The sequence below is a fragment of the Bos indicus genome, chromosome 9, assembly GCF_029378745.1.
Source record: "Bos indicus isolate NIAB-ARS_2022 breed Sahiwal x Tharparkar chromosome 9, NIAB-ARS_B.indTharparkar_mat_pri_1.0, whole genome shotgun sequence".
Taxonomy (NCBI): domain Eukaryota; kingdom Metazoa; phylum Chordata; class Mammalia; order Artiodactyla; family Bovidae; genus Bos; species Bos indicus.
Window position 1 is genome coordinate 61,497,530 of NC_091768.1, and position 24,177 is coordinate 61,521,706.

Consider the following 24,177-nt stretch of genomic DNA (forward strand, 5'->3'; position numbering starts at 1 on the left):
CCACATCTCCTACATTGCAGGCAGATTCTTTTCTGCTGAGCCACCAGGGAAGCCCCTAGAAGTCAAGAATGGTAGACCTCTTTAAATAGGAAGGAAGGATGCAGGAAAGTTAGCCAGTTTATCCCCACCCTCCAGATGGTTTTTCGCTTTTATGTGCACTTATTGTTTGTACAAAAAATAAATATTGCTTATGAAATAAAGATACGAAGTCTGACATTCTTAATGGCCCATTTAAAGCTTTCTTTGGGTTTTCATCTCCAGCTAACTTATCCCTTTCTTGAGCCATACTTGTTTCCTTTTTTGCTTCAAATCTTCTGCATTCTCAGAATTTAGTTTATAAAATTTTCCCTTTGCTTTACCCACCCATCAGAGTTAAGCCTTAATTCCACCTATTGAGGCTTCTCCAGCTCCCTCCATCGCAAGTACCTCTCACTCCACTACTTTGCAATGATAAATACCTCTGCAATAGCATTTATCAGAGACTCCCTTTTGTTGTAGTTAATTGTTTGTGTGTCTGGTTTTCCTGTTAGATTTTGGGAGCGAACTCTTTAGGTTTGTATTAATATTGTCTCCATAGTTAATGGTATAGAAACACAAAGAGTGTTTCTTGAATTGAACTCATGGATTTTTAAATCTATGCATTGCTTAGTTCTCTTCTGTGGAGTGATTTTGCTAGAATTACTATTTTGTTGGATTGTTTTACATTGAAGTTGCCATTTTCAATGTTTACCCACCATTTTCTGAAGTATAAGAATTATTCCTCTGCTGGTTACTGTTCCATCATGCAAAAGACAAGAATAGTTGCATAGATATTAATTTTTTCATATTAAGTATCTACTATGCAAATTTTGATAATTATACAACCTTATATTTAAGGAAGAATATTTTATAAATGGTGTTTTTCTTTTCATTTGTAGGTTGCTTCCTCAGAACATTGGCCTTCTCTATGTTGGAGGTTATGAAAGACCCTTTGCACAAATCAAGGTATGATTGTTCACTTTCTAACATTTTTTCCTAGGTACAGTTTGTTCATCCAGAACCCACTAAAATCCTTCAAGTAACTATCACAAAAATTGGGGAATGTGAATTATTAATTTTGTTTGCTTTTACATATCTCTGCTGAAATAGTACTTCGGCTTTTCAGTGAATCAGTTAGTTTAATAATCTTGCCCATAATAAATTTGACCAGTACAATTTGGTGATTAGTTAAGAAGAGTAGAATTTAGAGCTTCATTACCCTATTTTCCAGTAGAATTTTTTTGACAGCTTTATTGAGGTATAATAGACATGTAAGAAAATATACATATTTAAACTGTACAGTTTGACATCCAGTTATACTTACCCTTGTGAAACCATCATCACAATCAAGACAAATAACATATCCATCACCCCTAAAAGTGTCTTTGTGCCCCATTGAATTCCCCCACCTCCTCCCCTTCCTTTTTCTCCTCCAGTTCCCAGGTGACCACTGATCTAATCACTATGGATTAATTTGCACTTGCCAGAATTTTATCTAAATGGAATTATACTGTATTTCTTTCTTTTGCCTTCTTTGATTCAGTTATTATTTTGAGATTCACCCATGTTGTTATACTTCAGTAGTTCATTCCTTTTTATTGCTGAGTAATATTTCATTATATGGTTTTAGCACAATTTCTCTATCCTTTTACATATTGAGGGACATTTGGGTTGTTTCTACTTTTTGGCTGCTATAAATAAAGCTGCTGTGAACATTTGTATACAAGTCTGTGTATGGACATATATTTTCATTTCTCTCAGGTAAATACCTAACACCAAAATGATTGAGTTAAATGGTGAAAGTGGCTCAGTCGTGTCTGACTCTTTGCGATCCCTATACAGTCCATGGAATTCTCTAGGCCAGAATACTGGAGTGGGTAGCCTTTCCCTTCTCCAGGGGATCTTCCCAACCCAGGGATCGAACCCAGGTCTACCCACATTGTGGGCAAATTCTTTACCAGCTGAGCCATAAGGGAAGCCCGAGAGTACTGGAGTGGGTAGCCTATCTGTTTTCCAGCAGCTCTTCCCAACCCAGGAATCGAACTGGGGTCTCCTGCACTGCAGGTGGATTCTTTACCAACTGAACTATGAGGGAAGCCTGAGTTAAATGGTAGCTGTGTGTTTTAACTTTTTAAGAAACTACCAAACTATTTTCCCACCATCAGGATGAGTGCCGTTCCTCCATTTCATCATCAACATTTGATATTGTCAGTCTTGAGTTTAGGCATTCTTGTAGGTATATAGTATTACGTTGTAGTTTTAATTTGCTCTTCTGTAATGACTAATAATATTGAGCATCTTCTCATGTACTATTTGCCATTTATACATCTCTAGTGAGGTGTGTGTTCAAAAACTTGCCATTTTTTGTTTTTGTTTGTTTTCTTAAACTGTTGAGTTTTGAGCATTCTTTGTATCTTCTGAATATAAGTCTTTTATCAGATATGGGATTTCTCTTAACAAGACCTTCAAAGAGCAAAAATTCTTAATATCGATGGAATTCACTTTATTACTCTTTTTTCATGGCTCCTGCTTTTAGTATTGATCTAAGAAACGTTTGCCTGGCCCAGAGGCAGAAGGATTTTTCTTCTGTGTATCATTCTGGAATATTTATAGTTCTGGGTTTTACATTTAGGTTTATTATCTAATTGAAATAATTTTTGTGTGTGATGCAAGGTTCAAGGTAAAGAGGAATATTGGCCTTCCTATACCCCAACCCTTTTTGGCACAAGAATATCCATTTGTTCTAAAACCATTTGTTAAAAAAGACTATCCTTTCCACCACTGCAGTGTCTTTGCATCTCAGTTGAAAATCAGTTCACCATATGTGTGTGTGTGAATCTCTATTTCAGAACTCTTTATTCTGTTCCATTGACCTATGTGTCTATACTGTGCTGTATCAGTCATGTTCAGCTCTTTGCAACCCCATGGACTGTAGCCCACCAGGCTCCTCTGTCCACGGAATTCTCCAGGCCAGAATACTGGAGTGGGTTGCCATGCCCTCCTCCAGGGGATCTTCTCAACCCAGGGATCAAGTCCAGGTCTCCTGCATTGAATGTGGATTCTTTACCATCTGAGCCACCAAGGAAGCCCAAGAATGCTGGAATGGGTAGCCTAACCCTCCTCCAGAGGATCTTCCCAACCCAGGAATCAAACCAGCCTTTCCTGCATTGCAGGCAGATTCTTTACCAGCTGAGGTACAAGGGAAGCCCCATGTGTCTATACTATAGGCCTTCACTAATATCACAGTCTTGATTTTTGTGGCTTTAAAATAAGTCATGAAATCAGGTAGTGTAAATCCTCCAAGTTTGTTCTTTTCAAAGTCCTTTCCCCTTGTGTATATGACATATTTTTATGCTTTGAAAAACAAAGGTTTTTTTCAGAGTATACTGAGCCTGAATAGGACATACAAGATATACAATACTGAGGAGGTTAGTCACATTATTGACATTATTAAATACCTTATTTAGCTACCATAGCATCAGCATTTCTTTAAATACCTTCCTTAGTTTAACTTAAGACACTCAAAAGTCCATGTTAAGGTCTTAAGTTGTGAACCCTCTTGAATGTTTCTGATTCCCTAAGTAATGACAGGAATTCAAGTACTTTGTGTTTTTTTTTTTCCTATTTTTAACATCCCTGGAACACAAGTGGAGTTGCCAAGAGTCTCTTCATAAGCCTCCCTCACTATCCTGTTCACCAAATTCTACAGTAAAACCAGGAATCCTGATAAGTTTCAGCAGAAACATTTCTAAAAGCCCAACTTTTTTTCCTATCCACTGATTTGGAAAATTCTCTTTCCCCTTATTAGAACTGAAATAATGAAAAAGTGAGAGAGATATCTGATACATTTAAGGAAAGGTAGAATTTGTGTGTGTGTATGTCTGTTACATGTTACATGTTATCTCAAAAACAAGTGTATGTATCAGGGTGATTCCTCCATCACTCACCTCATCCATTAACATATCATTTTCTTTATTTCTATCAAGCCCAGTGACAGAGGTCAATCCTTTGTCAACCCTTTATGCCTGGATAATCAACTCAATAGAAAAAAGTCCATTATTTTAGGGCATGTTTTTCCTTTGATGTTTCCATGGGAAAGATTTCTTTCATATGCTATGAAAGGATTTCTTATCCTCATTAATTATTGAGGTTCTTTTATAATTCCTGTGGTTCTTATGAAAATGCTATATAGATCCTATCTAATTAGAATGCTTACAAGTTAATTGGAAAGCAATTTAAAAAAAAAAAAAACCCATAGTTTAAATGCTTGAGATTAGGCTAGAAATTTAAGTTTCTTTCTCTGCTCCTTACCTTGCATCTGACTTCTTTTGGTCATGAAGTACCAGTATTTTTCTCTCTTTAAATGTAATGATACTATATTATATGGTATAGATATCATATATAACCTTTAATAAATGGAAATGGCTTTGCTTTTCTTAAGAGAATACTGGTTGGAATTTTTATAAATCAAGATAGGCGTTTGTTCATTTGAATATTTAAGAAAAGGAATTCTCATTTCATTAACATCACAAGACTAAATGTGAGTGGCTTGGTGTTAGAGGTTACATTTGTTAAAGAGAAATTTCACGGTTGTATGTCTAAAAAGGAGCTCCAATTTATAAAGATCAGAAAGAAAAAGAAAAACACAAAAAGGGTGATAGATACTTGGACAAGCATTAAATGAGTTCAGCAGTTTGCTATAGGGTGACAATAGATGTATGTACTGTTAGTGTGTAATATGAATTGTTACCACCATCTTTCTCTCCCTCCCTCCTTCACACCCTAGATACAGATGTGTGCAAACATGGAACTTCATTATAGTTTCAGACCAGCACATCTATATGCTAGCTTCAGGTTTCATTATTTTTAGAGGAAGTTATTCCAACTTTGCCTTTTGCATCTCCTAACACCTTCTATAAGTCATTGGAAGGTTCTTTTTTCAAAGAAGCTCAGTCCTTAAGTTTTCATGGGAAATTTGTCATCCGAAGAACTTGATTTTAAACACACATGATTATGCTCTTATTTTCCTAAAATATGATAAACTAAATAAAACACTAATCATCTTATAATGAGTTATAATACAGTGTAAGAAAAGAATTGTCTCACATATCCACAGCTACTGTTGAGTGCTATAAATGAAGCACATTTCACTTTCATCCAATACTAACTTCTGTCACCATCATTGAGATTAAGACAGGTTTCTAAATGTACTGGGTTGTGTGTGACTTAGGGTTTTCTTAAGAAAGAAATAGATTTCATTATATCTTTATATTCAGTCTTTGAAATTCAAAAGAAACATTTTGATTAAAGTGAAATTTTACTTAATTCCTCTTCCTATGCTTTCAGGTTGTCAGAAACTTTTTGGGGTGGTTATTTCTATATGTCTTTGCGTAATACCTTTGTCTTAGTTCAGTGTGTATATAGTCCTGTTATCCATAGTTTATTTTTATAGACATGGTCAAGTTTAAATTATAGTTTACATTGTACACCTATTATTCAGTGTTGTTTTCTAAAGCATTTTATAGTCTGATAAAAATCTCAGTGCTATTCTCATAGGGTTCTAGTCCTGGAGGCTCCACTTAGCAGCCAGAACACATAAAATAAAGAAAGATTGAAGCCTGTCAGCATCACTTTTAATCAACTTAGTGGTTGTTATGGAGAGTCTCAAGGCCACAGGGCTGTCCCTCCCCGCCAGGCTTGATATTAGTTGCCTCTTGCAGTTCTGTCAACTCAAGAAGTGTGTGAAGCTGTGAGGCTGAGTCACATACAGTTTCCACTTTGACACGGCAGAACAGCTGAAACATGTCTTCTGTATTTTAACTATGAATTCCATGCAGCAGCCATATGTGAAAAGTAAGGAATATAAACATTATTCTGAAGCAGTTATTTTATAATCAGTACAGCTGAGTTATTCTCTGCCTCATGCCCAGTTCCATCCCTGCTGAGGAACTGGGTGCCATTAGTCACAGTCTCATACTCTAAGCTTTCTGAGCTTCAATTTTTAAAAGTCTCTTTACAGCCCAGGAAATGTATGATTGGTGTTTGTATCCATATGCATATGCAGTAGGTCCAAAAAAACTCCAAAAGAGATGGGGTCTCTCTTAGAGAATACTGAAAAAGCTAAGAAGATTGATTCTGTTTGTTCACTGACTGATGGTGTTTTAAAAAATGTGTGGCTCATTAGATCAGTCAGTTCAGTTCAGTCACTTAGTCGTATCTCTTTGTGACCCCATGGATGGCAGCATGCCAGGCGTCCCTGTCCATCACCAACTCCTAGAACTTGTTCAGACTCAGGTCCATCGAGTCAGTGACGCCATCCAACTATTTCATCCTCTGTCATCCCCTTCTCGTCTTCTGTCGTCCGCTTCTCCTCCTGCCTTCAATCGTTCCCAGCATCAGAGTCTTTTCCAATGAGTCAACTCTTCGCATGAGGTGGCCAAAGTACTGGAGTTTCAGCTTTAGCATCATTCCTTCCAAAGAACACCCAGGACTGATTTTCTTTAGGATTGACTGGTTTGATGTGCAGTCCAAGGGACTCTCAAGAGTCTTCTCTAACACCACAATTCAAAAGCATCAATTCTTCAGTGTTCAGCTTTCTTTATGGTCCAATTCTCACATCCATAACATGACTGCTGGAAAAACCATAGCTTTAACTATGCGGATCTTTGTTGGTAAAGTCAAGCCTCTGCTTTTTAATATGCTGTCTAGGTTTGTCATAGCTTTTCTTCCAAGAAGCAAGTATCTTTAAATTTCATGGCTGCAGTCACCATCTGCAGTGATTTTGGAGCCCAAGACAATAAGATCTGTTACTGTTTCCGTTGTTTCCCCATCTGTTTGCCATGAAGTGATAGGACCGGATGCCATTATCTTCGTTTTTTGAATGTTGAATTTTAAGCCAGCTTTTTCATTCTCCTCTTTCACTTTCATCAAGAGGTTCTTTAGTTCTCTTCACTTTCTGCTATAAGGGTGGTGTCATCTGCATATCTGAGGTTATTTCTCCCGGCAATCTTGATTCTAGCTTGTAATTCATCTAGTCCCGCATTTCGCGTGATGTGCTCTGCATATAATTTAAATAAGCAAGGTGACAGTATACAGCCTTGACGTACTCCTTGCTCAATTTGGAACCAGTCTGTTGTCCCGTTCTAACTGTTGCTTCTTGACTTGCATACAGATTTCTCAGGCAGGTCAGGTGGTCTGGTATTCCCACAGTTTTGTGATCCACAAAATTTTCCACAGTTTTGTGATCCACACAGTCGAAGGCTTTAGCATAGTCAGTGAAGCAGAAGCAGATGTTTTTCTGGAATTCTCTTTCATTTTCTGTGATGCAACGGATGTTGGCAGTTTGATCTCTGGTTCCTCTGCCTTTTCTAAATCCAGCTTGAGCATCTGGAAGTTCACAGTTCACATACTGTTGATGCCTAGCTTGGAGAATTTTAAGCATTACTTTGCTAGTGTGTGAGATGAGTGCAATTGTGCAGTAGTTTGAACATTCTTTAGCATTGCCTTTCTTTGGGATTAGAATGAAAACTGACGTTTTCCAGTCCTGTGACCACTGCTGAGTTTTCCAAATTTGCTGGCATACTGAATGGAACACTTTCATAACATCATCTTTTAGGATTTGAAATAGCTCAACTGGAACTCCATCATCTCCACTAGCTTTGTTAGATCAATGTATTTTACTGAAGGGAATTATTTAATATTGACACTTCTCAATCTCTAAGGTAGCTAAAGTATTACATCAGATAAAGATGCAGGCTGTAGAACTGAGTATTCTGGTTTAGTGGCTTCCATACTTGTCACTGTGAACCTGTAGGACTGTAATTTTCATTGAGTTCCAGTACACATACACATACATGCATTTATATACACACAATGTAAACCAAAGTTCCAAAAGAAGTGTGATGTAACCACTGTATTCTCCACTGTGTTCTGTTTATTTTTCTGTTGACTTAGTTTTTAAATGTGGGTCTCAGCACACTCAGTTAACTTCTCTCCTTGGAAAATGGGTCACGACTCACCAGCACTGCTGTGAGGTAGGACTTGTCCAGCTAATGCTGCCATCTGCCATGTTGATGCAGTACAGGAGAGTGGAGGAAGCTTACCTGCCCCTGAGTTGATGCTAGCCCTTGGCCTGGCTTTGGAGGGGACATCATGGTTGCTGGGGAGAGGGAGGAAGAGAGCATAGGAAAAGATTATTGAGAGTGGAGGTAAGGTGTTTTATGGAGCCAAGCAAAGCTTCTTTCTGTTTCAAGAGAACCCTAATTCTCAAGAACAAAAAAGAACCTTCCACACCTACTCTGTCTTTCAAATGATTTCATGTATTTTGAAGATAAAGAAATTAAGTTAAGATCCTCCCAGATTAACAAACAGAAAGAAATAGATGAGTGAGAAATTGAGAGAAAGCAGTGGAAGCATATCTAGATTTGTGGATTTGTGTGCCATATTCATTGAATAAGTTTTCTGTAGTACAGTGAGCAGAAAGGTAAATTTTCAGTGTCTCATATTGCAGTAATCAGAGCAGGCATGAATATTTCTTTGTTGAAAGCAGATTCAAAAAGTGAAAGAAGCTTTAAAAAAAAACAAAACACCCCACAAACTGTTGTAAAAGCCAAAAGTCTGTCTGCTTCTGTGCAATAGCTATTAAGTCGCTGACAGCATTTTATCTTGTATACTTGCTACCAGAGTGCTTCAGGACCCTTGCAGGGCTCTCTGTGAGCCCATATTATAACTTTCTGGACGTTTAAAATCATGCATTGTTACCAACAAGTCACATAGAAATTGCACTTAGGGTTCCAAAATGTATTCAATAGCAGTAGTTTTCCTGCCATTTTTACCAAGGCCCTTTGGGCTATGTTATTGCCAGAATTGAGTAACACTTCAGGCCTGTAGTCATACATGTCTTAGTTTCAGTATTCTTACCTTCATGTCCTTAAAAAACTTACCTATAAGAATTTGAATTCCATAGGGCTAGACTGTGTCTTGTGTATGTCTGTATCCTCAACAGTTAACCTAGTGCCTACGATGTAAAAGCACTAAATAAATATTTGTTAACAGTATTATTGAAGAATGCCTAGAAAACCAAGTATTTTTTTTATTATTACTAAGGTAGAGTTGATATGTAACATAATATTAGTTTCAGATATGCAACATAATGATCTGATATTGTATACATGGCAAACAATCATTACAGTCAGTCTACTTAATATACATCACCTTGTGTGTGTATATTTAGTCACTCAGTTGTGTCTGACTCTTTTGTGACCCCATGGACTAGCCTGCCAGCCTCCTCTGTCTGTGGGATTTCTCAGGCAAGAATACTGGAGTGGGTTGCTGTTTCCTTCTCCAGGGGATCTTCATAATCCAGGGATCAAACTCGTATCTCCTGCGTCTCATGCATTGGCAGGTGGATTCTTCACCACTGAGCCACCTGGGAAGCCCTTACTCTTTAGCAACTTTCAAGTAATATACAATATGGTGTAACTTTCCAGTATACAATATGGTATTATTAACTGTGGGCTTCCAGGTGGTGCTAGTGGTAAAAAATCTGCCTGCCAGTGCAGGAGACTTAAGAGAGGTAGGTTCAATCCCTGGGTTGGGAAGATCCCCTGGAGACGGACATGGCAAGCCACTCCGGTATTTTTGCCTAGAGAATCCCATGGACAGAGGAGCTTGGCAGGCTACAGTCCATAGGGTCACAGAGTTGGACACAACTGATGCTACTTAGAATGCATGCATACACATTAACTATAGTCACCATGCTGTGATGGACAGGGAAGCCTGGCATGCTATAGTCCATGGGGTCTCAAAGAGTTGGACACAACTGAGCAGCTGAACTGCCCGACCATGCTGTTAGATTACATCCCCAGAACTTATCTCCCTTATAATTGGAGGTTTGTACCTTTTAAGGCCTTTCATCTATTTTTCCCACCCTCATCCACTGCCTGTGGCAACGACTAATCTCTTCTCTGTATCTATAAACTTGTGTTTTTTTTGGTTGTTGTGTAATTTTTTTGTTTTTTAATTACCAAGTATTTACCATGAAGTTCATCAGAATATTTAAAACTCTGGTTCTAATTGCATATATATTTACTGCCTTAAAACTTTATTTTCTGATCTCTGTTGTATCTTGAGTTGGGATGTCTTTGAGGCAACATAAATTAATTTTCTAATTTAAGATTGTGGTTGTAAATTATTATTAATATAGTAGCTCTATTTGAAATGTAGATTTCATGAATACATTATTCTGAGAACATTTTAAAAATAGTCTTCAAATTATTTTCCAGTTAAGAAAGTTAGCATTTTTCTTAGCTGTAAATTCCAGTTACTTTCAATCTCTCTTGAGTTAGACACTTTATAGAAAAATATTAGAAATCATTTTAGCATATTCTAGTTTTTCTTTTTGAAAACCAGATTTATTATATCAATGTGACTCTTATTGTAAATGTGGTTTAGAGAGAAAAAGACTAAGCTTTTTTTTTTTTTTTTGAATTTTGAAATGTTCTCAGAAGAAAATGGTATCATGTATTTAGGTATTCATAATGCAGCAGACATCCTGTTTTGGTGAAAGGAAATAACAGTGTTTCTTAACCTGTTGGGTTTTTTCCCTACGAATATTTTACTTCTAAAAAGAATTTCAAAGGCGCTGCTGCTGCTGCTTCTGCTAAGTCGCTTCAGTCGTGTCCAACTCTGTGCGACCCCATAGACTGCAGCCACCAGGCTCCCCCGTCCCTGGGATTCTCCAGGCAAGAATACTGGAGTGGGTTGCCATTTCCTTCTCCAATGCATGAAAGTGAAAAGTGAAAGTGAAGTTGCTCAGTCGTGTCCAACTCTTAGTGACCCCATGGACTACAGCCTACCAGGCTCCTCCGTCCATGGGATTGTCCAGGCAAGAGTACTGGAGTGGGATAACCATGTAAATAAAAGATCATATCTAAAGTGACTATTGTTGAGGTCACATTTCTGACAAATGCCATGGTTTCTGATCTAGATTATATGCTAGACTTCTGGAAGTTATATATTTCATTTTCTTCCCACAAAAAGAGAAAAAGAATTTCTCCAGTAAGTAGCCAATTGGGAAGGCATATTTACTTGTCCTCTTGCCTAATAAAGTTTTAGTAACCTTCTCTCCCCCTCTGCCAAGGCAGAGGTAGCAATGAAGACCATTTCAAGAGTTACATGGCCATGATTCAGGCAGTTAGGAACACTCCAGATTGGTGTTCTCTTCCTTGACTCTTCAAGTAACAAACTATGAAGCTTTGAGCCTAGATAATACAAATCCATTAATGTTGCCAATGATTTATAATCAGCACTATTAAAGTTACTACCTCGAGCACCTTCAGGAATTTGAAATTACTGTAGTAAATGCTATTTTGTCAGAAGTAGATATTATAAGGTGTGAGTAGGAGGGTTTTCTTTGTCTTAAACAGGTATTTAAAAATACAGTCAAATAAATCCAAGTATCTCTTTAGTTTTTTCTAAATAGTGAGCTACATATTTGTTTTCTTCACATCTCCAGATTTCATTTGCTTGTTAGAATTATTTGCCAGTAAGTAAAAATGACAAGCTTGTAGTTCAGAAAACTCACAAACTATACTAAATGAAATGTAAGGTTTGGAGAAGCTATTATAAATTTAACATTGCAAATACAAGATACCATTTGGATTCTTTCAACAGTGTCACCAGATCATAACATTAATGCTACAAGGAAATAGCTTCACGAGTCTCATCTGCTGAAGTAATATGTTCTTTCTAGTACTAAAGTACTTTTAATCGTTTTATACTAAGCTTCCAGTCTGATAGTAGTCACAATATCAGAACAATACTGTGATTCTGTTCTGTTGTGTGTTCACGATATAGAACACACATCATATATCTTTAAAAAAAATTAATCAATCTAGAATCTTTGTAGATAGACACATAAAATGACATTTTAGATTATTTGGCTATCCAAAATTTCTTCTCAATAGATTGCAATATTTTAGAATCAGATTTGACTTTCTAGGTTTTAACTAATAAAAGTGGTTGTCTAGTGGAAAATTCATTTTGTGTAAAACATTTTTTTAGCCAAAGAAGGCTGAAACTTTGAAAAATAGTATAGAAGAATATTTAAATTAAATGTACCTCTAATGTATCTTTTTTCTTTTTTTTGCATTTTATCAAATGTTACAACCATGTTTCTCTCTTTGGATATCTAATTTTTTTTTTTTTAAATACTTTGTCAGTATTTGAAAACTTTCTAACACAAAGAAGGAAAACAGAGTAATATATTTGTTTAAAAAGCAAAAGCATAAACAGTTAGTTCAGTTAGTACTATTATCAAGCAAATAAAAATCATAACCAACATTTATTGAGCACCAAGTGTCAGGCACTATTCTAATTAATTCTCAGACAGCCTGTAAAGTATAGGTACTTTTAGCATTTTCAGTTTTATGGATCAGGAAGACATAGAAGACAACAGATAGTTTATATTATATTGTGTCCTATGGAGTATTATTTTAGTGGATGCTATTTAGTAATTACTTTTTATGTTACATTATATATAGTATATTATATTTCTTGAAACCCTTCTGAGTTTTGCTTGTACAGCTGGTGAGATTTATCCTTGTAATTGGTATAATACCAGTTAAGACCCAGATTAGACTAAATGACTTGACCAGAGGAAATAGGATTCTACCACAAGGATCACGATGGAGTCATTGTGGTTTATTTATGAATAAAGAGATGAGAGTATCAAGAGCACAAAGTTACAATCTTACCTCTGCTACCTATTTAGTCATTGTTAAGTGTTTATGCTCATTAATTGTAAACAGTAAAAGCTGAGAGTCTTGTATTGAGAACATTTGTGAATTGCTAAGATATTAAAAGGCTTCTAATTACAATATCTTCTGATCTAGTTGTGGAGTATTTTCCTTTTTGTTCCCAAAGCATCTGTTTTGGAGTTTATTGTGTCATATATTTCTCCTTAGCCATGATTTTTTAAAAAGGCTTTAGAGAGGCTCACCCTCCTTGTTGTTTTTCTTTTGTAGTAAATGCTTTTTATTTTATCTTTATTACTTCTTAATATCCAAGAGATTTGGGTGAAAGTATTATGTGGTTATTAATTTAAAATAGTCTCTAGAAATCTATTTATTTACGAACCAGCTGGGAAGAAATCAGGTATATAAACAAATCACCTGAGCATTTTTTGTGCTTTGATTAGCTCAGAAAGAAAAAGTACCTCCTATGCAAGATTTTTTCCCACCAGGTGTGACAGTTTTGCTAAATAAAGTGAAAAACAGTTTCTCATTTTCTGACTCAAAGTTGAGTATGCTTTGTGAGCATAGCTGGAATTAAACCATTTTAATGTTTTTCAAGATCAGTGTATCTTGGAGGAATTTGGATGATTCAGGGCTGATTTTAGCCACAGAAGGAACTAGAGCAGAATTGCAGAGAAGGAACAGATGTTTTCTAAGTTTCAGGATGAGTAGGTTGGTTGCATAGCGCAAGGGTAATTGGATGATGTCGAAAGCAGTGACAGTGAAAATAAGCAGAGAGATGTTCTCAGGGTGGTTATGGTTTAGCAAAAGGATGAATGAAATAAGGCAACATGCATATGATATAGGTCATGAGATGTCACAAAGTGGAGTTTTCTGCAGTGGCATGGGGCCACGCAAGGAAAAGGTAGACATTGTATTAGTGGAGTAAGTTACTACCAGTGATGAATTATTCCATTCTCTTTATCCTATTAAAAGAATTTAGACTCCCATGCCCTCATAGGGCTTCTTATCCATAATGAATAAAATCTTGAGTCTGTTGAGGATTTTCAATAGCCTTTATGATTTACTAAATCAATGCAATTATGGAAAATGGGAGAAAAAAGTGAAGACATGTCTATTCTTTTGAATTCTCCTCATTCTTGGTGGAGTCACAAATGTCCTTAATAAATCTGCCTTCTTCAGGGCCAGGCCTCTGCTTCACTCAGTCATGTTGGCAGTTAACTAATGGTCACCTGAGTGACTTGAGTAGAGCCATGTCGCTTTCTTCCTCCAAGCCTCCTGCTCCTTGATAGTTTCTGTTGTAGGCATCTTGACACTCTCTGGTATAAATTCAGTGACCTGTTTTGGACCTTGAGAACCTTGCCTACTAGTTTGCTTTTTTTGTTGTTTGTTTTTAAATCATCACCAAGAGTGGCTTCCTGTTGCCCACTGTAGCAAAGGTAAATTGCACTGGGCTTTCCCATGCTCTTGTCCCCTCGTTTCTGCTACCTCCCACATCCCTCTAATGCTGACAGTTCTCTATCCCTTTGACTATACATACTATTCTCTTATCCATTCCGTATCACAGAATTGACCTGCTAATCAAAAGGCAGCATTAATTAGGTATATATATACAGGTATTTTGGTGAAGACAGGGATATAAAGATTAATATTTTCTCAGTAGCCTATAAAGGAAAAGACTCTGAAAAAACTATATATATATATACATAAATATAAACGAATCACTTTGCTGTACACCTGAAACTAGCACAACACTGTAAATCAACCATACTTCAATTAAAAAATACAATAAAACTTAAAAAATATTTTATCTGCCCCCAACTTATTAATAGTCTGGTTGGTGACATGGAAAGGAATCTCTTTGTGAAAAGATATATAATGAAAGGTAGGAAGTGATGTGTTTGCTTGGACTTCGCTATAAATGTCAGAAGTTGAGGAAGAACTGTGTGCTGGGGCGGTTGAAGTGGGATTTATAAAGTGAAGAAGAACTGTGTTCTACCAGTTAGGTATATAACAGTGTGTGTGAGAGAGAGAGACTGAGACTTTGTCTTTCTCTGTTTACTGTTAAGAATAAGAGGATGACAGGTGTTCTAGGGAAGCAGAAGACATAAAACATGGAGTGGAGCTATAAAAGTTTTGCCTTGAGTATAAAAGCAGTTTATTTAAGAAAGTAATCCGAGATAGGGTTGAAGAGGTAAATCAGTGTTAAGAGAATTAAAAAAACAGAAACAAAAAACAGCCACACTAACAGTGAAACTATACAGACCATTTTAAGAAATTTTAATTTGGAACTGGGCTGGGGGACCTAACACTTTTTTAGAGAAAAATGAAAAGTTTAGGTGAGAACCAAACTCACCATCAAGAACAGACATTTTCTTGGTGATTCATTTGAGTATTTCAGATGGCTTCTGTAGGCCCAGATAAAGTCACTAACAATAATGCTCACTGCCATGGACAATGACAGAAGGGTCCTGGATTCCTAAAGTCATAATTGTCAGGTAGTAAAATGTTTTTATATCTTCTTCACATTATTTGAAGTGGGACTACTATAAAAATAGTTCAAATTAATGTTTCTATTTGTTATGTTTTTTCCCGTCATTCTCTTCCTGCTCAAGTGGAACTATTATTTGTGACAGGAAGTGAATGCACTAGAGAACCTTTCTTAATGTGACTAGTTATACTTTTGAATCTGACAGTTCAAGTCACGGAAGATCTTGGTTTTCCATAGTTGTTTTTTCAGTTATTTTCATCTCCTTTTGTGTGTCTTGAGAAGTTAAGATTAAACCTGAGTCTGTTAGACATAGTTTTCACAGGGGGGACTGTATTCTGGAAAAACACAACAAATTGATTGGTTCAGGTTTGTTCAGCGCAGATTTTTATTGTGAGAAGGAAATCAGTTCATAATACCTTTTTCCCCACAGAAGGTGATAATTACCCTTTGTTGTTGCTTTCACAACTTATTTATTTAGAGAGTTATCTTCAAGATTTTGACTTTTAAAACAGCATCAACACTGTGTTATTGAGTTAAATAATTGTTTACAAAGAATACACAAATAAGTCTAAAAATCTAGCTCCTCTAGTGTACCATTTTCATTAAAATTTCCTTCAGTGTTTCTACACAGTAATCTGGAAGCAGAAACCTGAACTCTAGTGATATACTACCCCGTAGTAGAATTTGCATATTTCTGATTGTATATACATATATATATATTCTTTCTTTTGGAAATAAAAACCTTTGACATTACTTTTAAAGTTAAATGTTTTTGTGAAGATCAGTGATAATATACAAAAACAGCTCTGGCATAAATGGAATGCTAGCATATGCTTGTACTAGGAATAGAAAAAAAATAAGGTATTTTTATGAAGTGCAAAAGAAATCATTTTTATTCAGTGCATATTATATACCCAGGATTATTATACCTCCTAATGTTTATAAAGTCTTACAAAGTAAATACTATTTCTATTACAGATGAGAAAATCAAGACACAGAGAGGTTAAATAACTTAACCCCTGGTCATGCAACCAGTAAATGATATATTGTAATTGGGATCAGAACTCAGGTTCTCCTGACTCCCTAAGCCCAGTCTCTTTGTTCTTTACAGCACTGTTTTTGTGAAAATATTGCTAATTTAAATTTTCCATTGGAGATGTTGATCATGTATTCCAAGGGAGTCAACTCACACAACTGTGCATTGAATAGAGCAAGCTCCATAGAAATGCAAGACAATGAAGAGTTCAGTTACCCAATATCTTCATCATTTAATGAAAATTTTCCCATGTAGCTTTTCTAAGCAAGCATTTATGTTAATTTTTTCCCTTTGATACATTGAAAGTAACTCTACCTCCTTAAAGTGTTCTATAATTTACATAACTTTGAGTATCATCTTGGGCTATTTGCCTGTGCTTTAATAAAGCGATAGCCTCATTCCTCTTAAACCAGTTGTGCATGCTGCATGCTAAGTCGCTTCAGTCGTGTCTGACTCTTTGTGACGCTATGGACCGTAGCCAGCCACGTTCCTCTGTCCATGGGATTCTCTAGGCAAGAGAGAATACTGGAGAGGGTTGCCATGCCTTCCTCCAGGGGATCTTCCTGACCCAGGGACTGAGCCTGTATCTCTTATGTCTCCTGCATTGGCAGGCAAATTCTTTACCAGTAGTGCCACCTGGGAAGCCCAAGCCATCTTAAACCAATTATTGCTTCAGAAAGTGGCCCAGGATGATTGTGCTTTGGGGTTTGTAATTTGCTGTCAACTATTATTTCTCAGAGTCAAATTCTGACAGTTCCTTTCTTGCTGCTTTTTTTTTTCCTGTCAGTAACTTAAAAAGTGCCAAAATTTCTAGGGAACATTAGGAACTAAACTTGTTAAATCAGTAACCTTAATTTGCACCCAATTATATACATCCATAAGCTTTGACCAGTGGGACTAAAGGTGTCTATACACCCTCCTAGAAAAAGTGTGGTACTTTCATTCATTGTTATTGCATTCATATTTTTTTTTAAATAAGGTTTTAATTCTGCTGTGTTTGCCTCAAGACAGTACTGCACTTCTGTAACGTTTTGTTTGCTAGAACAGCCTACAAACTTACCCTTTTTTTCTTTTAATTATGTACACTGGTTCTCACGATCCTAAATATTTGAACGTAGTTCTGCTTACTGGTTGTATAAGTGTGAATACAGCCAAGAAGTCAGAAAGCCTCAGCAGCTCTGCTCGGAAATGACATTCTTTCATCTGCAGTGGTTTCTTTTCTTCAGTGAGCCCGCTGCTGCCTTTCTTCACCGTCTCTTTTCCTCACCGTGCCAGTCATTGATGTCTCTGTCACCGCTACTCACAGCCACCCCAAGTGATGTAAAACAGGTTTGGAACTTAATAGTACTTTTCCCAAAACACGTGTGTATCTTCAAGCTTCTCAGGCAGAGTGGCTGAAACAGTTCTGCCTTCTTTTCTCCTGTCAGCCAGTGCTGTGCAGGAGTTTTCATGTTTGTGTTGCGGCAGTAGTGCCGTGTGGCTTGTAATCCACACATCTCTTTTAGGCACATCTGCAGATTTAGATGCTTCCCTCATGTCTACAACGCAAAGCTCATCTCTGCTGCCTGAGTGCTCCTGGTGTATAGCACGGTGTCAGTGTAGTTCAGCTTCACCATGGTCGTTTCAAAGAAAACACACAGGATAGCTTCCACATAAACTGGAAGCTTTTCTACCAAACTAGAAATATGCTGATGGCAGGTTCCAGGCACTTAAAATGGCACTATATTCTTATTAAGAGGAACCTCTTAGAGGATGGTTTCATCTTAATTAATTTTACAGTTGATAAGGCCCCTTTCTGATTTTCTTTTGGGGGCTTACAACTTAAACATAAGATGCTGGGTTCTCCTGAATATACAATTAATATGTATTCAGAAATGGGTCATCCATAATGCCACAGTTTTATGTGGTCATTTATAGCTGTGGAGTAATAGCCTCCTGGTGACTCTCAAATCTTTACCTCATTTTTCTCTTAAACCACAGTTTTGAATCTTCAGATACCTTCTGGACAGTTATATTTGACTCTTTCAAATCATCTCAGATTTGCTTATTTTTTGTTATGCATGTTTTTTTGATATGAACATATAATGACTTCCTGCATCACTCAGTCATTAAACTTAAATTTATTAGGTACCCATTATGTGCCATGTTCTTGGAGAGACATTGGGATCAGAGCAGTGAATAAGACTGACATGGTCCCTGCTTTGGTGTAGTTTACTGTGTAATGTACCAGACTGCTGACTGAATCAGGTCTTCAGGAGTGATATAATTATAGGGAAGTGATTATAATGATAGGGAAGATAAGGGGTAATTTGGATAGAGGGCAAGGGTTTGTATCTTCTTCTAGTGAGTTGGGAAGACCTCCCTAAAGAAGTCAAATTTAAGCCCAAAATGGAAGGGCGTGAAGGAGTTAGATGAGTGGGGGCAAGCTGGTCTCTCAATGGTAATACCAAGAGAAAACTAACAGTAAATTAGTTAATGCACGCAAGACACCTAGAACATTGCCTGGCCCTGAGCGTGGCTGTTGTCTTCACCACCTTTGTCATTGTCATCAGTCATTGATTTATTCAGGTGCTCAAATAAACATTGATTGAGCATATGCCAAGTGCTGGCTATCTTTCAGTACTGTGATGGGATTCAGAAATGAAAAATTGTAAAATCTGCCTTTTCAGGAACTTAAGGTGTGTATGTGTGCTGTGCTCAGTCAGTCAGTCGTGTCCGACTCTCTGTGATCTTATGGACTTTAGCCCTCCAGGCTCCTCTGTCCATGGGATTTTCCAGACAAGTATACTCAAGTGGGTTGCCATTTCCTCCTCCATGGGTAAGATATGTATACAAATGGCTAAAAAGCAAAGACTGTATGGTGAGAACAGTAAGGGAGGTATGAGCCCATTTCTGTTAAGGAACAGTCCTTTCTTTCTGGGAATGGTATATAATCTATGTCATGTACTTGGCAAATAATCTTATACTGTCTATAAAATTTTTTATTTTCCTGTATTCTTATTTAACTTTTAGGATTTTGCATATGTAGATCTTTACTTGCCACTGAAACATTCCATGTTTGAATTGAGAAAGTATGTATCCCACCCACTGAAGTAGATGAATAGTAGGTGCTCTGAATGTTAATGAATGATCCTGGAAACATATTAAACTTTTTAGGGTTACTTATACAAAACCCTCATAATTGCTAGAGGCCTTTATAATGATGGTATCACGTGCCTTAGAGGGACTCAATATAAAGAAATAAAGAAATAGATGTCACCTCTTTTAAAAAAATGTTCTCCATATTATTCTTCAGGGGTGCACCATACATTGATAACACCAGTTATCTATTTTAATATTTTGCTGTAGTAAAGAGACATCCCTGACATCATTTTTTGAAAGTGTATTACTGCATGCAGCTAAAAAAAATTAGAGCAAGAGTCAAAATTGGTAATCATTTAAATAGTTTTTATTTGACAGTAGCAAAAGTGGTATATTTCTCTTTTGCTAGTACAAAATAAGAAGCTCAGCAGACGGGAATATATTTCAACAAGATGAAGTTTGCAAAATGTTGCTTATATTTCTCTCTTGAGAGAAAACAGTCATTGTGTAGTAAGTAGCATATTGTAACTTTTGGTATATAAGATTAGTAAGCATTTTATTGGCTGGAATCTTTTGTCTTTATGTCAATGTAGCACATTTATTAAAAGATAAACTTTTTTTTTTAATTTAAACTTTAAAGCATAAAGCTGTTATTTTTAATAAACAGATATTTCCCCTCACAATTAGATGGAACATTGAGCTGACCATAGCAAACAGTTTCATAGATTGTCTCATCCACAAGGAAGTATATTAATGAATTTTTAAATTAAGAGTAGTCTTCAGAAATTCCCTGGTAATCGGTCTGTGTAGTGGTTTTTAATCTCTTAAAACATAAAGCTTGCATGGGATGAGACATGAATTAATTTCCCAGCTATTGACAAAACTGAATCCAAAACCATCCACATACATATGACAATCACTTCTAGAGAGCAATTAGCTTGCTATAAATACAGGAGATTTCCTGTGAGAAAATTGCTTATGCTATGTAACCAATAGAGAAATCTGAAAGATTAGGAAGAAGATACATCTTATCAAAAAGAATAGAACCCTTCAGTTTTTTAGCTTGTTTTGGCTTTTGTGCTTTTTTTTGGCTGAGATTTAATTGTGAGAAATGTGGCAGGCTGGTGTGTGAGACATGTTTATGCCATTTATGGGGTATGGGATTAATTTTCATAATTAGCTTTTAGAAATCTTTATGGAAATTCTTTCATGAATCTGTTAAAATGCACAAGGATGATTTGCCATCCAGTTGAAAAGCAAACCAATCCCTGAACCGTAGGATAGACAAGAACTAGGTGAATCTGGTGGGATTGTCATCCAGTGTATGTACCTTGGTTTCTCATCTATCAGATGGGAATGACAGTGTCTCCTCCTTAGAGTTATTGCCTTATTCTGTGGAATAGTGTGGATAAAGCATCTTGCATCAGGCTTATAAAAGTCATTTTAGAAAATGATGTTTCCTTCTACCCCTGCCTCACTTCATCTCTAAAGCTTGTAGCCAGTCATTATAAATAGGGGCTTTAGTCTTTTACCAACTTTGGGATCCAGATCATTAGGGTCTTCTGAGATACTTTCTTTTGACTTTTTCCTTCATGTGAAGAACTTTAACATGAGAAACTGCATGAGTACATAACTAACACCACAGGTCTGTTTCTTGGAAAGCTGATACACCTCTCCTAAAAACTAGAGCATGTGACTGTGCTTAGGAGTTCCCGTCTGTACTGCAGGGTCTAACTTCAGGAGACATTTTGATTTTGAGCTCAAGGTGTTGTTTCAAAGCCAGTTGTGACTTTGGTTTTAATAATTTATCAATAACCTCATGGAAAAGCCAGCCTTTTCCAATTCAGATTGATAATAGAATAAAAGTAAACCTAATAGTCAAGTATTTGTCTTCCTCTAGTACCATTAATATTTTTATACTACATAGAACTGTATATATATGCTATGAGGGGGCTTCCCTGGTGGCTCGGCAGTGGAGAAAATGCTTGTGATGGAGGAGACTGCCTTCAATGCAGGAAAAGCAGATTTGATTCCTGGATCAGGAAGATCCTCTGGAGGAGGGAATGGCTACCCACTCCAGTATTCTTGCCTGGGAAATTCCATGGACAGAGGCACCTGGTGAGCTACAGTCCGTGGGGTCACAAAGAGTCAGACGTGATTTAGCAACTCAACCACCACCAGTACCATCGCCACATGTGTATGCTGTATAAAGTATATTCAGTGATGCATATATTGAATAAGTCAGGGTGAACTGCATGGGGTTTAGTTTCTTCAGTTTATTTAGTTTTATTTTCTGTTTAACATGGAAGTTAACATAAATAGAATGGAAGAAGAATTCTTCTGTTTATGTAATACATGATCATATTTTCCTTACATAAATTGAGTGCAGAACAACCCCAGAAAATAACAGGAAAGCAGGCAAACAGAATTGCAGTCCCTGATGTCTGTACCAAATGGTTTACACAGGTTAACTCGTTCAGACCAACAGCAACCATCTGGCAGATTCTAAGCACTGTGCTCCAGGTTATGTGGCTTACAACCTGAACAGCATAGAGGGACGTAGCATAGAGCCTAATGCTTGTGCCGTACGCAGCACAACACCCATGTATCAAAAGCACCAGAATCCAAGAGTTTCTTCTAGTTCTACCTAATCCACAGTTCCTTATATTCTTTTGTAGCTGCTGCTGCTGCTGCTAAGTCGCTTCAGTTGTGTCCGACTCTGTGCGACCCTAGAAATGGCAGCTCACCAGGCTCCCCCGTCCCTGGGATTCTCCAGGCAAGAACACTGGAGTGGGTTGCCATTTCCTTCTCCAGTGCATCTTTTGTAGCACTCTTTCCTAACTTGTCTCAAATATCTAGCAAGGTGAGGAAAATATTGTACCAAGCTGTCCTTAAATTGCATGCTATATGGTTAACTAAAGAAGTAAAAAGAAGTAGTGTGGTATGTTGGAAGGAACTCAGGATTAAGTATGAGATTTGGGGTTCTTGTCTTTGTCTTAATACAGCTTTTTAAATTAAAAATATGTTTTTTCAGTAAATCATGTCTGGTTTTCTAGTTTCTTTTCAACCAAAATTAAAAGGCAGTAATTTATGAGTTTTCTGACTTTAAGGATTTATAAAAGGAAGGTGAACACATTCAAAGTCATATAAAATAAATGTTTTGAGAATCCTATTCAGATCACATGGTTAAGAGCTTTGGAGTCAGGAGAAAGTAAGCTTGAAACCTTCCATGACTAGCTCTCTGAATTTTGTAAACACAGTCTGTGGCCTCTTGGTAGCATATGTCTGCCCTTCGTTATGAATTTGGTCTAGTTTACCAAGGGGTCATGTATTCATTGGCAATAATAAACTGGAATTTCTTTAGAACAGCCTTCTTGAAAGAGCTGAATTCAGAATAAGGCAGGTCTAGGAGATGCTGCAACCATACTATCTTTCTTGAAAGCATTGGGTCTGCTCCGAGAAGCTCAGCAATGCTCATGTGACAGACGGTGGTCTGATGAGGCGTTCTTCCTCATTCTGCAGGGCAGGTGCTAGATGTGGCCCCAGACATGGAGGAATTGAGGGCTGAGATTTGTTTATCTTTAGGCCTTGGAAGGTTCAAAAATGACAAAAGAGCCTTCTGTTCCTAGCCTCATCGCAAGGTTTGATTTATTACTCCATCTCTGTTTTAGTTGTTTTTTTAAATATCCAAATAGCAGCTACATGCTTTCTAAAAACTCTGGATTTGATATTTAAAATTTGAAAAAAAAATGTATACACACATCATAAACATACCTATCATGTACATAACGTGTATGTGCACACACACACCCCAAACACAGAAAAAAAGTGTCCATAAGTCTGTTCTCGATAGGAAATTTTTATGGAGATCTTACTTAAGATTTATTATGGAAAATACATGGAAAATTAGGCTCAGTTTAGAGTGGCAGACAGGAAGGCAGGAATTATTTTGAATTTATCCTTATTTACATAGGTCCTAAGTCACTGTTTAAAATAGGAATCTTGTAAAACTAGCTCATGAGAATGTGAAGGGCTAATGTTTATAAAGATATTTGAGTTCCTGTCAGTTGTCATTCAGTCACTAAGTTGTGTCCAACCCTTTGAGACTCCATGGACTGCAGCATGCCAGGTTTTCCTGTCCTTCACTATCTCCCGGAGTTTGCTCATACTCCTGTCCATTGAGTTGATGATGCCATCCAACCATCTCGTCCTCTGTTGTCTCCTTCTCCTCATGCCCTCAGTCTTTCCCAGCATCAGGGTCTTTTTCAGTGAGTCAGTACTTCCCATCATGTGGCCAATGTATTGGAGCTTCAGCTTCAACATCAGTCTTTCTGATGAATATTCAGGGTTGATTTCCTTTAGGATGGACTGATTGGGATCTCCTTGCTGTCCAAGGGACTCTCAGGGGTCTTCCCCAGCACCACAGTTCAAAAGCATCAATTCTTTGGAGCTCAGCTTTCTTTATAGTCCAACTCTCACATCCATACATGACTGCTGGAAAAACCATAACTTTAACTATATGGACCTTTGTTGGCAAAGTGATGTCCCTGCTTTTTAATACACTGTCTAGGTTTGTCATAGCTTTTCTTCCAAGGAGCAAGCATCTTTTAATTTCATGGCTGCAGTTACCATCTGCAGTGATTTTGGAGTCCAAGACAATAATATCTGTTACTGTTTCCTTTGTTTTCCCACTTCCCATGAAGTGATGATACTAGATACCATAATCATAGTTTTTGGAATGTTGAGTTTTAAACTAGCTTTTTGACTCTCCTCTTTAGCTATGTAGATGAATTACT

At 37.0% G+C, this 24,177-nt stretch overlaps 1 protein-coding gene across 2 annotated transcripts in view; it reads left to right on the plus strand.

The window, feature by feature from the left end:
- RNGTT (RNA guanylyltransferase and 5'-phosphatase) overlaps positions 1–24,177 on the plus strand; it is a 230,848-nt gene that overhangs the window by 186,850 nt on the left and 19,821 nt on the right. For both annotated transcript variants that reach the window (XM_070796090.1, XM_070796092.1), the window contains one exon: positions 918–984. In XM_070796090.1, coding sequence (XP_070652191.1) covers positions 918–984 — 67 coding nt within the window. The remainder of the gene's footprint in view (positions 1–917; positions 985–24,177) is intronic.